The sequence below is a fragment of the Epinephelus lanceolatus genome, chromosome 10 (assembly GCF_041903045.1).
Source record: "Epinephelus lanceolatus isolate andai-2023 chromosome 10, ASM4190304v1, whole genome shotgun sequence".
NCBI classification, from domain to species: Eukaryota; Metazoa; Chordata; class Actinopteri; order Perciformes; family Serranidae; genus Epinephelus; species Epinephelus lanceolatus.
Genome location: NC_135743.1, coordinates 35,124,541 through 35,142,382, shown reverse-complemented (window position 1 = coordinate 35,142,382; position 17,842 = coordinate 35,124,541). Strand labels below are relative to the sequence as shown.

At 41.1% G+C, this 17,842-nt stretch overlaps 1 protein-coding gene across 16 annotated transcripts in view; it reads right to left on the bottom strand.

The window, feature by feature from the left end:
• rims2a (regulating synaptic membrane exocytosis 2a) overlaps nt 1–17,842 on the bottom strand; it is a 166,965-nt gene that overhangs the window by 35,758 nt on the left and 113,365 nt on the right. For 8 of the 16 annotated variants that reach the window (XM_033640886.2, XM_033640888.2, XM_033640893.2 and 5 more), the window contains 2 exons: nt 12,259–12,444; nt 10,451–10,557 (listed from right to left, as the gene is read on the bottom strand). In XM_033640886.2, the coding sequence (XP_033496777.2) occupies nt 10,451–10,557; nt 12,259–12,444 (293 nt within the window). Of the gene's footprint in view, nt 1–1,630; nt 1,664–10,054; nt 10,088–10,450; nt 10,558–12,258; nt 12,445–15,641; nt 15,759–16,610; nt 17,189–17,842 lie in introns of those variants that run through there. The other 8 variants (XM_078171969.1, XM_033640895.2, XM_078171967.1 and 5 more) reach the window with 7 other exon arrangements.

Below are 17,842 nucleotides of genomic sequence, written 5' to 3'. Positions count from 1 at the left end.
TTGCAAAATCCTGTTTGTCCACCTCATCTCCTCCTAAATTCAATTTGAGCAATGTGCTTTGTTTCATCTTGCTGCAAGCGCATTTGCACTGTACAAACCTCATGCCATAATCAATACAGAAGCTGAACCTTAATGCCACTGCATAAGAACTATGCACATTTTGTTAAACTAAAAAGAAAATAAAACATAAAATAATACCTTACAACAAATGCTTTCTGTTGCATGTGTTCTTCTCTGCAAAAACACTCACCACCGAATTATGACTTTCCTGTTGTACCTGCGTCTCCACTCTCTCCACTTGCTCTCTGTCTCTACTTTTGTGTCATATGACGGCAATGACAAAGTGAAGATGATTGCACACATACAAGTGCCATGCACGCATACGGTATGCCTATAGCTTCACATACATACACGCACACGGACAAAGAAAAGCAATACAAGCTGAGAGCAAATGAATGACTGCATTCGTGAGGCAAAGTGAACTAATCTCATTAGAAGTGAATTCATTCTCTGCCTCTCTTGGTTAATTGTTTACAGTGTCACCACTGCTTTTGTAACATCTCACAGCCTACACACTTCTACTTCTTTAGTTTTCTCTAAATGACAGGGTCAGGGTCATTTCATGTAACTGTCAATCAATAAACTGCTTGTTATGTCACAATGAACTAGTGATTGTTTCGCAACCTAAAAACTTCTTCAGCTATTGTAGTTATGCTACTTTTGAAGTTACAGCGTGGTTTGAAAGTGTGGTGACTTTGTCCTCTGACTACGAGGTTAAAGCTGCAGCTTTTCTGTGATTTGAGGGTCTTTACAGCCCAGTCAAATAAACAGTGTGGGAACTGCTAACCTCTTTAAACATAGCCATCCAACTGTAGGGAACAGAAAGTAATTGGACATGATATCATGAAGTTAAAGAACAGTTTGACATTGTGGGAAATGCACTTTTTAATTTTCCTGCCAAGAGCATGATGAGAAGATTGATACCGCTCTCATGTCTCTATGGTAAATATGAAACTGGAGTTAGCAGCTGGTTAGCTGGTGAACACTCAAAGAAAGCTAGCCTACCCCTGTCAAAGGTATAAAACTGAATTCATGCCCTGAATGTCAGTCATTTTATCATATTAAAGTGAATGTGAATTTGAACCAGATAATCAAAAATATAGTCATTCATGTATTCCTTTCTGTTTTTTTGTTTTGTTTTTGTCAATTAACTTACACTTGAACAGGCTACAAAATAAATTTGTTGAAAACATGTGTCCACAGAGAGAGTAATCCAAATAAGGAAATTCTGCCATACATTGACAGCAAGTTTTTCCTAGGTAGAAAATCACACAGTGTCTCATGTCAAGACCAGCAGCAAAGAAACCACAGTAGCATGACCATGATCATGATAGACACAGTCTATTCGCAGCAAAAGAAAAAGAAATGACAAAGAAGCCGGAAGCATCATCTACAGAACGAGTAAGAGCGCAAACAGCACAAGAGAATGAAGGTGAGCAAAGCAGGAAAAGAGGTGAGGGGAGGTGGGTGGGGAGTCAGAGAGGAAGAAGAAGAAGAAGAAGAAGAAGAAGAAGAGGAGGCTGAGTCAGAAAAGAAAGAGGGTGAAGAAGAAGAAGAAGAAGGGACAGACCTGAGTTCGTCCAACCTGGTGAGTCCGTGTCTTCTGGGATCACATCACAGAATGGACAGACACAGACAGAGGAGAGGAAGATGGATGTGAGAGGATGCACGAAGGGTAAGGGGCGGGAGACGAGGAGAAGAGGGGGAAAGGAGGGAGGGTGACCCCATCACCGTGATCACCGAGTACGCCAGGTTTGAAGGCTCAGAGTGAAGAGGAAGAGGATGGAGGGTCGGGAGGGAGGAAGGGAGGGACACAACACGACAACAATACGACACGACAATGACAAAACAACAAGAACAGAACACACAAACAAAATCATAGAGTACACCAAGAACACACAAACTCCACCATGGGCACAGTGAAAAGTCAAAATAGAGCAAGAGGGTGCGAGGCCAGGAGAGGCTGAGGTAGAGGCTAAGAGTTTAGTTATTAGAGATCAGAAAGGGGGGAAGAGGTTGGGAAGGTGAGGTTCTGTGCTTTAAAGGAAAAAGAGCTGAAACAGTAAAGAGATGTTAATGCTCCCAACCAGATAGAAACTGGAGACCTCTGAGGATAGGCGGAGGAGAGGGGGGAGAGGAAAGGAGGGTAAAAGGAGAAGTGGATGTCACTTGAGTCTGCATGGGGCAACTGTGAGGAGACAGCCTGGAAAAATAACATAAAAGAAAGAAAAAAAAACACAAAACAACACAAACTGAAAGCACAGAGCAGCGAGCGCACAAAAGAGAGAGCCGACTACCTCACAAAGTTTCAGCAAAAAACGTGAAAGTTGACAAAAATTCCAACGTAACCTGAGCAGAGTGCAACAGTGCACTCTCAAACACACACACACACACACACACACACACACACACACGCACAGTGTCAGCTACAGTATCCGTCTCAAAAACAGTTATGCAACAACAAGATCGACTCCTTGCTTTCAGGCAACTCTGTTGCTTCAAATTACATATTCTTCTCCTTTTCGTATTACTCATGTCCTTCTTTCTTTCCTCTCAGCCTGCTGAGACCCTGAATATTCTGAGGAGGATTTTGTTTTCTTTCTCTTTCCCCCCCAAAGAAGAAATGTGGTGTAATTTCTCTATCATGTTCTCTGTGTGTGTTTTGATCCTGTGTAAGCAACCACGCGTGGACCCACATGACCTCAGATCGTGGGGACAACATCGAGGTCAGTCTGTAATCAGCAGCCTCTGTGACCCCTCCTCGGAGTCAGGCTGCCCCCTCTGTCCACCATTCGATTATTCCTGTTCTTCAACCTTCCTGTCTAATCTCCGTCCAGGAGTCTGAACCTGACAAAAACCAACAGTGACAGCTGGGAGGGCAAAAGGAGCCCACTCCAATCAGACTTAATTCTCATACCCCTTACACTGAATTTGCATTTAGCACAATTAGTACTCCATTAGGGTGAATAATGAAGTGTCACATGAATAAAAAGACAATGTGAAACATCTGCCTCACCAGCTTTCATCTCTTTGTGGCAGCTAACATCATCTCATTAGAGAGTCAAATGATAATCAAGAGAGCAAGTGATTTTTTTTTCTCCTTACTTCAGCTGCATCATGTAGGTCATCAGGATAAGAGAGTGATATATTAAGACAGAGATGGGAGAGGAAAACTAGAACAAGTCAGTGTGGAAAAGTCTCCTGTGGCCTGTGGGTTAATACTGCGTGGTATTAACATCTCATATTTAACTTAACAGCCTCTAAATGATAAACTATTCCAAGACAACAGACCCCAGCTCCACACACAACAGCAAGCTAAAGTTAGATGTTCCAAAGTATTCAGTTTTTACTCTATCATGGTACCTACATTTCCACAATAGAAAATAGCAGCATGGGTCAGGTCAATGTTACTAAGGCTTGACAAATACTAAAAATGAGCTCAACTTCCATGATTCTAAATCTGAATTTTGATTTCCATATCATAGCAGACATTTGGCTTTTCTCTTCTCTGTCAAGCGTTCTTCAAGTAACTTAAATGTTTCTTATGTGAACAGTCAGAGCAGTCTTTGTGCATCATCAATAATTAATAATAAAAATCTTTTTTTGTCAAAATTTTTACTAAAATCAGGTGTTCCCTAGTTCCCTGTACATAGAAACCAAATATAATAGAACAGAAAAACACAATGCAACTTATTGTCTATATGCTTCTCTTCTCCAGGACTGACATATCGTTCAGTTTCAACATTGAGTGGTCAACTAGGCATGTACATATCTTAGATCCTAGATGAAATACATGCAACGTGACTTTCAGAGCAATATCATCCTACATGTTTAGTTTCGTCCATATGTTTATAGAAGAAAAGATTCAAAAATTGAACTACTGCACCAACTGCAAAAAGCTAGTTGAAAAGTTTATGTAAACCCTACATCATCCCTTGATCATATTTCAGTGTTTGGCATCTGATGTAAGTGCAGCATCGTTGTTGCTGATGTTGTTGTTGGCGGTGGTGTGTGCTTGTTATGGAGCACAGAATCAATGACTGGTATGGGAAATAGTGAATAACAGTTGGTGGTGAAGGTTGTAATTAAAATTCCTCCCTCACACACAATCACTGTTGAGAGGCCTTGACCTGCCTGGAGATAGCTTTCAGTATAAAGTAATGTGAGTGTGATCAAGGTGGTAAAGAGGATCATGCTCAGTCAGCCTTTCCAGGATACATTAAGGTGGAAAATATAAAGAAACAAAGAGAAGGAGAGCAAGGAGGAGAACCAGGGAGTTAAAAGAGAGACAGAGACTGAAAAACAAAGAGGACAAAGGAGAAAGTAAGAGACTGACTGTTCATTACAGTTTGAATCTCAGGCAGCGGGAGGCTCAGGCTTTAGTTAGCCCAAAACACCAGCATTGCATGCAGTTATATGCTAATAGTGAAGTAGTTAGCAGTTAATATGCTCATAGAATCAGAAGTTGAGGCACGTGACCGTGTTTCTTCTGGCTTTGTTTTAACATTTAACGATGTCTCTGTTTAAAATTGCGTGCAAAGCCACCGCAGCAAAGATCCTGACATAACATATCAGCAAGTTACATAACAGGTGAGCATAAGGTGGCTTAATTCAAGGGGGGTGAAGACCTGTTTCCATGGTAGCACATTGAGCCAATACAGCAAACGCAGCACCTCAAGACACCCATGGTGTCATTACCTTAGCAATACATTTCATGCTTTCCCGCAGTATGTCAATGGACGACAGCAACTCATAAAACATAACTTAATTAAATTAGGTGTGACACTGTTCTGTGACACTTTTTTCTTTGTTTAGGGTAAATAAATGTGTTGTCCTAAATCATTTTTCAAATGCTTAGTGATGATGAAGAGATCAGAATGTCTACAGAAACATTAGCTCCATGCTGCACCGCAAAATCACACAAAGGCTGGAGAGACAGGAAAACAGGGGGACGCCATCCAGAGGCCGACCTGGGCAACCTCATGGTTATCATCAATCACTCTGCTGGCACATACAAAATATATAGAGCGCACTCTCTTTGCATTATCTATTTTTCTTTTAACATTTTTCTTACATCCAGCTGCTACTACACATTGTCCAGGTCTGTCTTTGGCAAAGCTGAAATCCAGCTGATAAGAATCCACACAAACTGTGAACGACAGTGCAGGAAAACTCTTCAATCAGAGATCACTTTGATAGAATATTGTTTAATATTTTGAAGGTGCACACCTTTATATGAGTCCATCAATATGAAACAACTGATTATCTTTTCTTGCTCTGCAGTAACTGCACTGTTCACATGAAGAATTTCAATCTTACTTTGAAAATGTGGTGATGAAAAGTCCCTTTGAAGTAGTTCTCAAGCAGTTATCTTAGAGGACACTTTAGAAAGCTGTCTCCATATATTCAATTTTAATTTGTCTCAATTCCTGTGATCCAATTCCAATGATCTTTAACTCTAGACATTTATCCCAGCCTTAAAAAAATTTTTGGGGTTCTCCACACCTCCTCCGGCAGTATGCAGCTGAATCACGTGGTTCTCAAATCTCTACTTTAAGACATTAAAATAGGTATGCAGGAAAACATGAATTACCATGGGTACATTTAAAACAGCTGGTTTGAACTTTCATATCATTTCTTTGTGTGAAAACTGGAGTTAATATCAATCCTCTCTGAAGTGACACACTCAGTTGACAGTGTAAGCAGTTCCAGTGCTTTGCTCAAGTACAAACTGTAGATAATGGATACACAGTTTTGACAAACTGGACCTTTAGCAGTTTTTGTTATGCAGGGTGGGAAATTTACCTTTTTGTCCACTTGACACTGTGATGAAAGGATTCCAAAATCTGCCATCAACCCAATAGAGTACCATTGTTTATTTGGCTGGTGAGTGAATCAAATCTAGCAAACAATTAGCAACCACTGGATGACTTTGCCCACCTAATATTGATACATATGTTAAAGCTAAGAGGTGCCAGGTTTCAGGAGCAAGTTAAGCAGTAGCCCACTTCATGTAAAATGCTGCTTCAAAGGGTTTCCACCCTGACCAGAATACAGTTCTCTTGAAGAACAATAATCATTTGATCATATTTAAAGATATTGAACATTGTGCAAAATATTGTCAATCAGCAGCTTCAGTACAAAAGAATTTGTATAAGACTTCTATCTTAAAACAATATTGGTGAACAGAAATTCAGAATGTACTTCTTAACACTAAAAGAAAGCCAAAATTTGGAGGTGGAGGCCCATGAACTAAAATGAGTCTGACACCCCTAAGTTAGGCCATGAGGAAGCTGTACCTCGTCAGCTTCATGTATTAAGGGTACAGCCAGGTAGTAGCAACACAGCCTTTTTTACCTTTAAACTTTTATTTGTCCCTGGAGGGCAATTGGTTTTTCTTTTCTATCACAACAGTTGGATACATTCACTTAGTTGGTTTCTCTTCATGGACTCATCCAATTAATTGTGAAAAAAGTCAAATACTCTATCAAAGTGATATATGGCTTTGCAGTGTCAGAAATCCACATCCAGACCAACCAACCTGTGTCAGTGAGGGAGGGCTGTGGCTGTGTCCCTCCATCGGACAAAGAGCCATTCAACCCTCGCTGCTGGTCCTCCCATGTCACTTCTACAGCAAGACACACGCACACAGATACAGATATATATATATATATATATGTATATATATATATACATATATATATATATATATATATATGGACATACACACACACACACACACACACACACACACACACCGGTTGGTAGACTATAGAAATCTTAGAGACCTTGGATTATTGAGGGAACTTTTTGTACAATCCTGCACAAAATGTGAAGGAAAGATTTCACCTTTAAATTTACAGTTTACATATTAAAACAACTATACATGTCTTTTGTAGTGATGACAGAGGCCAGTGGAAGAACTGGTAAGAAAGAAAAAGACCTCGTTGCCACTTGAGCACTGAAATCATGGACAGCTCCTCATCAAAGATAATGAACTTTGCTCCATCTGCTGGCCAACAGATGTAATAGTCTGTAAGGTTCTAAAAACTGAGAGAATAGACTCTGCAGTGCTTCTATAGCAAAGTGAAATGCAGAGAATTCAGGAAACACTAAACTTAATTATTGTTTGTTGAGATGCAATAATTTATCCTAATTTTTAAACAAAAATTGCAAACAGCCATAAATATGAGTATGTATGACTAGCCATAAATATGAGTATGTATGACTGAATCTTAAGGAAGTACTGTGCAGTGTGTGTGAGTGTGTGCATCTTCAATAATCCATGTCTAATTAAAATGATTGGCAAGTTCACAATGGAAATAGAGAGCTCTTTCTTTATGAGGTGGAGCTGTGCAGAATTAATTTCTATTAAAGCAGACAGCAGATTTGGGGAGTACTCAAGTCAGAGAGGGACAGACCAGCAGAGATCACAACGACAGCACTCTGTGCATATTAACATCAGCTTCAGCTACATTAAACTCTCTAATTTGATCACTCCAAATCAACTCAACATGAGCTAAGCACACTTAGTATATATAATATATAAAATGTGGACAAAGATAAGTTTGACTATATAAACGTGCCACGACAAATAAGGAGGAAGAGTCACCACTAGTAGTGAAGTATTAAGAATCGCAGATGCTAGTGAATGTCACACATGAAGAACTTGTGTTGACTGAGAAAGCCCACACAGTAAAGTCACGCCATCACACTATTCACAGGACTTGCCTTTCCTCCCATTTACCGGTGGGCCTTGGGGTTTTTCATCACAGTCTGCGGCTAGTGGAGAGACAGATGGAGGCTCATGAAATGATGGAGCTCTGAAACCCTATACTGGTACTGTAAGTCACATTAATGAGGCAACTCACTCTGTATGTGCTCAAACACAGATGCACATACATCCACAGATCCACACACAAACACAGCACTATCCTGAGATGCCGCACAAAAATGCTATAAACTTTTGGTTAATAAAACTGTACAATGTGTGGTTAATTGCACCACGCATTTGCTGCTAAATTCATTATCCAACATGAGACCCTCTTACAGCAGCTTTGGCCTGCAGAATATCAGTCAGAGCACAATGATTATAGACTATCTGAAAGGAGAATGTGGCTTTTTCAGAAAGCTTACACTGTGTCCACGAAGTCAGTCAGCACTACAGCGATGGCAGTGTTGAGTAATAGCACCACACAGTCAAAGGACAGAAGCACGCCACATAAACAGATGGGAAAGTAGGAAGTGGAAACTGTGGGGAATTCCAGTTTCTGCCAACAGTCTGGCCGTTCATTCAAGCCTGTGCATGAATGTACTGTACATAAACACATACTGTACATTACTCTCATCCAAAAACAAAACAAGATTCTAACTCCTAAGCAGAGCTTGTACTTTTAATATCTTCTTTGTGAATGAACATGAAATTCTTTTTTTAACTCTTCATGAACTCTTTTCAAGGAAAACTCAAGCAGCGTCATATATTTCAAGACAAATGACAAACACACGTTGCTGCAGGATTGTTTTCAGGCTGTTTCTGTATTGTTACACACCTTGGCGACCATTTTGGGGTTCAGGTGCCCCAAGCTCCTCCCCTGCTCCCTCTTAGTAGTTGCCACACATGAACCAATAACAAACAAGACCATTAGATTTGTGAAAGTATAAGGTATGACTAAACTTTAAAGTACAGCAGCGAGATAAAACCATAGCAGTTTTATCAACAATCTAGCTCTTCTTTGTGATCAGCGAGGGGCAATAACATGGATTCAGTCCATAAAATGCTACAGACACACACATACACACACACACACATACACACACACACACACACAAACATTTGCATTACATAAGCTGAGTGCCATACAGCTCTGTAGGAGCTACAGCACAAGGGCAGATCAATACTTCCCCCCACTGCCCACACACTGCCACTGTCCTGAAAGGACACACAGAGAGACACACACAAACACAAAGAAAGAAAGAGGGAGAGAAAGAGAAGTGAGGGAGTATAAACTCCCTGACAAAGAGAAAAGGTAGAAAAAGAGATTGGGACAAGAATAAAGAGAAAAAAGGAACACAAAGAAGGGACGGAGAGGTCCAGACAGAGAGAGCTTCAGAGTGATAAAAAGATGGCACAGATACAGAAGGAGGTCAGGACTGAGAGAGAGAGAGAGCAAAGGAGAGCGTGAGGAAGATGGAGAGAGAGAGGGAGACGGGCTTGTTGGCCGCCGTACAGAAGACAGGGAAAGCCCTCATGGACTCTGACAATGATGAAAGAGTTCTACGAGTGCTTTGACAAGTTCTCCAGAACTGTCTGCGCTTTTTCTCCTCTGTCTATCTTTGACCCAGTCATTCCCTCCAATCACTGCAAAGCTACATCAGTCTTTGGTTTTCACTGCCTCTTGATTCAAAGATACAGGTACAATAATCATTGCTTTCATTACAGTTCTTCATACAATACACATCACAAGCCGCTACAACACATTTACAAAACATTTGTTAAAGGAGTGCTGAGGAACAAATAGGACTTCAAATGTCACTTTGTAGTTGTGAAGACATCAGAAAGTTCAAACTATTGTGCCTTAATCGCAGCTCAAAGCCTTAACTTTACCCTGTTTATGTGATACAGATAGTAAAGCATTTGGTGAAGTATCTCAGCAGTCCAAATAGTTAGAATAACTCTGCCAGACAAATACAAAAACATCTAGAGTATAACTCAAAACATTCAAACAGGGAGCCTACATTTGAACACAACACTGGCACAATCAATAGTAGAATCCAGACAGGCCTACAGGTTAGTAGAACATGACGGCACAGGACACCCAAACTGTACGATAACACAGCTGCAACAGAGGGAGGGTTCAAGGAGCACAGAGTAAGCTTAGCCTCCAATGAACCCAGTCACCTGCCATTGCAGACGGGGTTTGGTCCTTCAAAGTGAGGTGCAGCTCAACCAGCACTCCCAGTCTGAAAGACTAAACACATACATTCAGGTACAGACCTTCACAAGGCTCTGTTCCTTCGTCTCCATCTTCTGAGAGAGAAATGGAAAAGGAGCCGAGCAGAGATGTTATGGATGGAAGGCAAAAGTAAACACCAATGAAACAAAAAACAACAAAGAAAAATCCCCCTGCATATAAGATCTGATCTAGAGCTTATACTGAAAGATGCCATCAGCAAATACGAATCCCTTCTGTCTCAATTGAAAGTGAAGTGTTACAGCAGCTGCTGTAAAACCAAATCTCTTTCTTAGCCCCAATCAGGTGGGCCACCAAATAAAAGCTACATTATATAAGGTTTTAAACAGAAACACGCTATCATACTGATGGACATACCTGTATGTCCCTTCACAAACAGTAACCCTGTAATACAAATAGGAAACAACCAGACGACTTACTTCTGTCTTTCCCCGTGGGTGGAAGCTGTGGGAGTTGCCGTCCTCGTCTACTGGACATAGGGGTACTGGTGGGACTGGTCTGGACTGATCCACTACGAGGATGCGCCCTACATGACAAACAGTGGTGGACAATAGGGTGAGACAAAAATTAGGACCAGATCTGATAGTGGATGCAGGGCCTAGCCATGTTGCACCCACATCACAGTGTGAATAAAGTAAAGAAATTTTCAGTTTGAAGTTTGAAGGTAAAGCTTAACATAAAAAGTGAAGCTATCTACTATAATGGGTTGCTTGATTTAATCTACTCATGTAGGATCAGTTTAATAAAAAAGCAGATATGTTACATCACATATTATCGTGTTCTGCTGTGTATTACTGTCAGGTTCAATTGGAGATAATCAGTGACAGCAATTGTACCAATGTGAAACTGAGATCATCGTATTTGTTTAATGATTGCAAGCTGAACTTTCTATGTGACAGACCTAATAAAAACAGTTTACAGCTTGACATAGTTTCACATTACGTTTTCACATTTAGTAATTTTGTGAAGAAGATTCCTGATTTTTTGAAATCGAAATCTACAAAGTGTCTTGACTCTCCAAATATAAAACCGATGCACACAGCAATGATGTTTGGCACATGGCATGGGAGTGGAGGGATACATCAACTGTAGGGAACTGAGCTGCAATAAAAGATGCCAGGTGTGAATCGCATGTACAGTCGACTCATCAAGCTGCAAGGAGAGAAGAGTTCAATGCAGAGACAGCAGACCAGTGCGACCATGCGTTCAGACTGCCCCCAAAAGGCTTCAACTCAAAACAAAAGAAGAAAAGAATAGAATGCCATCACAGGATAAACAGCATCAGTTGATGTTAGTAATGAAATCAAAGTAAAAAATGTTGGCCCATCACTGCTATACTCACGCAAGCGTATGAGCAGTGTGTTCCAAATTAAAACATCAGCACGCCATCTACGGTGTCAGGATTGTCGTGCCTGGAACATGTGTAAAGAAAATGCAGCACCGGTGCTTTTGGGGACAAAACAGAAAGTGGCTGGGTGGGTGGTGGGGTAGTCGTGAGGGGGAGGTGGGTGGGGTGAAGTGAGGTGAGGCAGGGTAGCAGGGTGTTGGGAAGGGTGGGAGGTAGGTGGTAGTGATGTGGTTTTTCTGGTTCATTCTGTGAGTTAGTCAGGCTTGGGGTGGGTGGGAGCTCATGGGGCGGGGTCTAAACTGGTTGAGTTCTACAAAGGTTCTAGTTATGCAAACATTTAGCAGAGGCAGAGCTGCACTGGGAGCAGAGATAATCATACTGGTTGTTTTAATACTCAGTGCTTGGGTAAAAGAACCAGAGATTTTCACAAAGTAGCTATCTTCTAACTAGACTTGTAGATTATCAAGTAAAAAAGCAACTGTCAGTACATAAGAATATAAAAATAATGACTTCTTTTGATTGACTTCTATGACTGACAAAATCCTCCAGGAGAATCTCCATTCTAACTAGCTTACCTATATAGCCTAATATATAGCTATTTGGGTAAGCTATGTAGCTAGTGTGGTTGATAGGCTAACTAACTGAGTTTTAAGACCTCTGTATGTCTATATTGAATATTCCCAGTTAGCAGCCTTAATGTATTCACTGGGCCTTAGTCTCATAATGTTTAAGTTTTCTAGTCTACTTATTGATGTTTTAAGCAAATGTTTAAATTATCTCTCCCTCCAGAGTAGTTGTGCCTCAGGGAAATGATTGTACAACTAAAACCCCAGTCTGCTCCTGTGCTAAGCTGGTTAGCGTCTCCAATCTGGGTCACACCTCGTCAAGGCAGGTGAGGGGGGGGCGGACCTCCCAGATGGCAGAGACGGCATGGACCTCATGAGCGAAGAGTCGTGGGGGCGTTCAGTGGAGCGCGAGCGGGATGTGGGGCGCTCTATAGTGGGCCGCTGGTCTGCAGAGCGGGACCTGCTGTGATACTCGTGTCTATCCATGGCTCCGTGGTTCCTACAGAGGTTATTGAGAGATAGGCAGGCACTCAGTGAGGCCCCAGCAGGGCAGGGACAGTATGCTAGCAGCGTGGACAGTATGGAGGGCGAAAGAAATTTGCTGCACTCTCAAAACTCCTTAATAGTGCTTGTGTTTGAGTAACATACCTGTCTTTTTGCATATTTAAACCAATTGTGCTACAAATCACATAGTATGTATACATTACTGCTGACCATTTTCCACGTCATTCGGTCAAAATTCTCAACCTGTTTTAACCACCTGCTGTTGTAAGGAAATTAACTTGACACTTGCTTAAGAAGGCATTCAGAATGAACATCATGTGTGTTTTTGTTATGCTTACATTTCACTGCATTTGCACTGTAATGTAGATGCAGATTTCTAAATCTATCTGCAGTTGACATGCTAGACACTGCTATGAACTACTACTTTTCTTGTACTGAAATCCATGTATATCACGACTGCATGTAAAGTAAAAACACACATTAAAAAAATCTAAAACAAACTGCAGCCTGCTTTGGAAACTGGTCTGTCATAATGACAAGTATATATGATTTGCAGCAAATTGACTAGAACAAGCAGAAATACAGGTACAGTCCCTTAAAGTGACATAATGGAATTATTCTGCAACACGTGGAGAATAGTAGACAACACTTGAATGTTAAAAGCCAACCTGTTTCAGCAGTAACAACGTTAATCAATGTTACAGAATCGCATGTGAAGTTGACAGTTTCATTCAACTAACATGCAATTCTTTACTTTGTTTTAACATTTCAGCTTTGTCATTTATTTTCCATAAGTCACTGAATTGCTTTTTTAAGGGTAGACAGTATAGACAGAGGGCTAAGTGACCCTGTGTGGTTTCTGGTCTCTGTAGTGACAAAACAGTGAAGTCCTCAGGTTGTGCACAACTGGCAGGGACCATGTGGTGTCTCTCTGTACATGGTGGGTGAGTGTTCATTTGCAGTCTGTTTGAGGTAGAGTGAAATGTGAGGGAAAAGTGAAGTGTATCTTTACATTGCATTTGGCTTGTTATATCTGTTAATTCCTAAAAAATGCCCAGCCGTGATAAGTATTTTTGGCACAGTGAGGATTAAGGCAAATCTTGTTGATCTGAAGAGCTGGAGGGAAAAAAAGAGCAGGTGAGGTTTCTTAAGATGAAGAAAAAAAACATTTTCATAATACTACATCACACTGCACGTATAATAACAAGTGAAGGAAATATTCAACTTGGCCTTTGGACATGGGTTTTCATGAGTACAGAGGTTTAGAGCATACACACTGTTTGTGAAACTGTACAAATTCAGAAATCTTGAGTCTTTCTAATGTTCCACAGTTTTTATACCTAATAAGACAAACAGGATTTAATTAAACCATTATAGCATTTTTATTCTAAAGCGCAGGAGACATGTTGGTGTCTGCACAATACAAATAGGTGTCAGCTGCTTCTAATAAGGCTAACAGACACCAAAAGATTTCATCTGAAACATGACTTTGTTGACAATGTTTGACAATGTCAAAGACAAACTTTTTCTTCAGAATCTTTTCAGTTATTTGACCTTTAATTAAGTCAATCTTGTCAGAGTCTTGTAGTGTCTGTAGCCTTTTGCAGTATGAAAAATTGTCCAGTAGAGGAGATGTCCTTTTTGTCTCCAATAGCAAAACAAATGCTCATCAGTGAGTGACCTTAAATAGCCTTTAACATCCTTTATCTACAGTCATTTACAGTGATGGTCAACATAATCATTAGTGGATTCACATCATGAGCTTGTTATGGCCAAGGATTTATGGGTAATGCGAAGGTTATGCCCGTTACAAATCAAACTTCTCATTAGGTGCAATTTGATGGATATAATCATGACATACACATACTGCACTCTTGAATGGCACCGCTTGCCATATTCTCACTGGATTCAAATGGAGTCCAAAGTATTAGTTTTCTGTGCTTGGAGAGGCTGCTGTTTTGATGTGTATACGCTGCAGGCTTTGTCCCACTCAGGGTATACTTTGGGGCGATGCACTTAAACAACAGAACCATGAAAAACATTTTCTCATGTTCTTGGGGGAAATCACCTAAGCTAAGACACTTGCCAAAAGGCCCATCTCTGTTTGTGTTTCCTCTTCCATTTGCCTTTTGTTTCTTACTTCTGCCCTCATTTCTTTTCAGTTCTCAGTGTTGCTTTTACTCTGTCTGTCTGCAGACAGAAACAAACTGTGTCTGTATGAAGAGAGGAGGGAAATCTATTCTATTCCTCTGTGGATAACCTCTGTGAAGATGCTAGCTACTTTCCTTTCTCTGTTGGTTCAGACAGAAAGAAAGGAAGAGAAAAGAAGACGGAGGGCTCTCGTTAATGGCTATCTAGGCTATAGGCTGAGCCTGAAGTCGAGCCAAGCCAGGCCTCAGGGAAACTTTGTGACACTTTAATAAAGTCAGTCAGGCTCTCGGGCTGGGTTCTGAGGACTCATCACTTTTTTCCTCCTGGAGAGGAGAGAAATGGCACAAACGTCACGTTATTCCTGACTGAAAGCCAGATGGCAGCAGGCGAAAGATTGAAGACGGAGAAAAGTGGAGTCATTTACAGCTTTTCTCTGAAGGGGGGGACGATGCAAGTTCTTTCTTTTTATTGGTGCACCAGGACGCTGGCGTGGGTCCTGGAGATGGATGGGTGTCAGCAGGCCTTTCTATGGGTGCTTGGAACAGCCTGGCAACCCATTCTGGCCAGACACAAGAAGCCAAAGGGCACACACAGAATTTACAAAGCTACTGTGCAGCCCAGAGCAATGCATCAGCGATGCCATTGGTGAGCAATAAGCAGCTGCCAATAGAATGTAAAGAAGGACAACACTACAATTCACACACACCACTGAGCAACATACTGCTGTTGGTAAAATGTACATGGGTACATAAACAAGGACATCCACGAAGAGACAATCAGGTACTGGCCAGCACTTTACTCAACAACCAGTGTACACAAATAGCTCTGAGCCTCAACATACAGAGGCAGTTGTGTATTATTATTTCACATCTACACAACTTCAGAGCTGTGATGACGCTGTAACAAAAACCGATATCAGACAGGATATCATTTTCTGTCATCACATGTACGATCACGCATAAATTAAAGACGGACGAGGGACAACTTGAGGAGACCACAAGATGGCGGATGCACAGATGCAGCAGCAGTGCATGTCAATACCTCTCATAGTCATAGTCGGAGGAGTAGGCGCCTTCAGAATAGGCGCGGGCCATCCTAGTGGAACGCAGTAACCTGACTGCTTCCTCTCTGCAGATTGGGTACACGCGATGGTTGCGGCTGGCGAAAAAATATCACAACTGGTCAGCATTTTTAATTTTTTCAGCAAAAGGGGAAGTAACATGAAAAAAAAATAACCTGGAAAGGAAGAAAAGTTGGAGTACACCTTCTATATTCCCACGACAGATTCACTCTGTTCTGTGTCATGACATGCTTATTTCACAGATCCACAGTGATTACATATAAACTGAAAGCTATTCACTATACAATGAATGTAACATGTTTGCAGGAGAAACCACCTCTGCTGGACAAAAGTTCACAACCATAGAACACTTATCCATTTTCAGTATTGCCATGGTCACTCTTTCAGTGGATAGAACAAAAAGAGGAATGAGGAATTTGCTCATCATGGAATCACACTTGCTCACATGGCACATTTTTGGAGCAAAATGAGAGGAATGTTTCTATGGGAATGACTGAGATAATGAAAAGAGAGAAAAAGCTGATACTGGATGGATGAAGTGTATGGCCACAGAGTCACTCATTTTCTCAATATACTGTTCTACTAAAAAGTAACACAAATTATGTATATATTTGATCTTTTTCAGAGGAAATATATACTTAACACAACACAACACAACACAACACTGAAGGCACTGACAATGGCCTGGTAATAAGAAGCAGCCTCTTCAGTGCATCCAAAAAACATGTGTGATGTCTTCAACACAGTGTAGTTAAGCTTGGAGGACAGCTGTCAAGCACAGTATGAGGCATAGACTGTAGTGATAGAAATTAGGCCATAGTGCCAGTGCCATGTGTTCAACACCCAATTGAAATAGGCTGGAGTTTAGGGGGTGTTGGGATAGAAAGGTGCAGAGATGGGGCTTCATGCATGCTCAGGTAAAAGTCTACCTGGGGTCCTTTTGAGGATCATCAAGAGGCTGAGTATGTCTGGTTCGAGGTAGGGTGAGAAAATGGCTGCAACCACATGGAGGGAGGAGAGAAGACAGAGATGGATCTGAGATGGTGCCGAGGAAGAAGCGGAGGAGGAGGAGGAGGAGGAGGAAAGGAAGGAGAGAGAGAAAGAATTGGAGATAGACAGAATCATAGGCAGACAGATGGAGGGGTGAGGAAACCAAGGGAGAGAGAACGAGAGATTCCTCAAAGAAATAGGATGTAAAGAGACCGAGAAAGCTCATAGGAAAGGTTGATGTAACAGTTTCAAAGAGGAAAAACAGGCGAGGAAGATAAGAGAGGCTGAGAAATCGGATGGTGAGGAGATGTCTTCCTCAGCTTCACCACACAGACAGATGAAAGTGGTACACCGAACACACCAGCAGCATTCACGCAGGAAAGAACAGAACAGCACAGTCCAAACACCTAAACCCACTTGGTGTCTCTTCAACTGAATGATTAAAAAACATAAGACCATGCACATTACAGAAGATTTCTACTTTTACAGACACATATAAAAAGTAGGAAAATACAGAGAACAAAAAGATACAAGTTTTACCAAAATAGCAGCATCACAAAAAGCTATGCATATTCCAGATGAGATTTTTTTTTTACTATCGTCTGAGTTCTGGTACAATTCCAAGTTCTCCATGACTCATTTCCTGTGTCATTTTCAACTGTTTTCAATAAATAACCGGACGCTGTTAATTAAAGCATCTGAAATAAACTCAAGTGAGCACTGTCCCAGACAATTTAGATAAGTGCATTTTCTGCGTCTGACACTGATTTAGACCAAGCCTCAGAAATATCAAATAAAGTTAATTGGACTTGGGAAAGTAGCTGCGGCCTGGCAGTGCCAAGGCTATGATTGGACTCTTGGAGCAACATTTTCCAACCCTCACAGAAAATAAGTGCTGATGGAGGATAACTGACCACTTCCCCTTGACCACCTTTTCCATAAAGATAGTGAGATACATGCAAATAATGTATACTGTTTGCAGCATTTGCAGCGCTGGCTCCAAATGTTCCCTGCATAATTTCAGCCTCCTGATTCTGAGATGGAAAAACCTAACTGTTAATTACTCCTCTTACGCAGTGCAGTCTTACCAGAGTCTGGTGGTTATGTTGGAATTTAACTGTGATACAACTTTTCTGATGAATCAGTCTAGTGACAACTTCATTTTTATCTT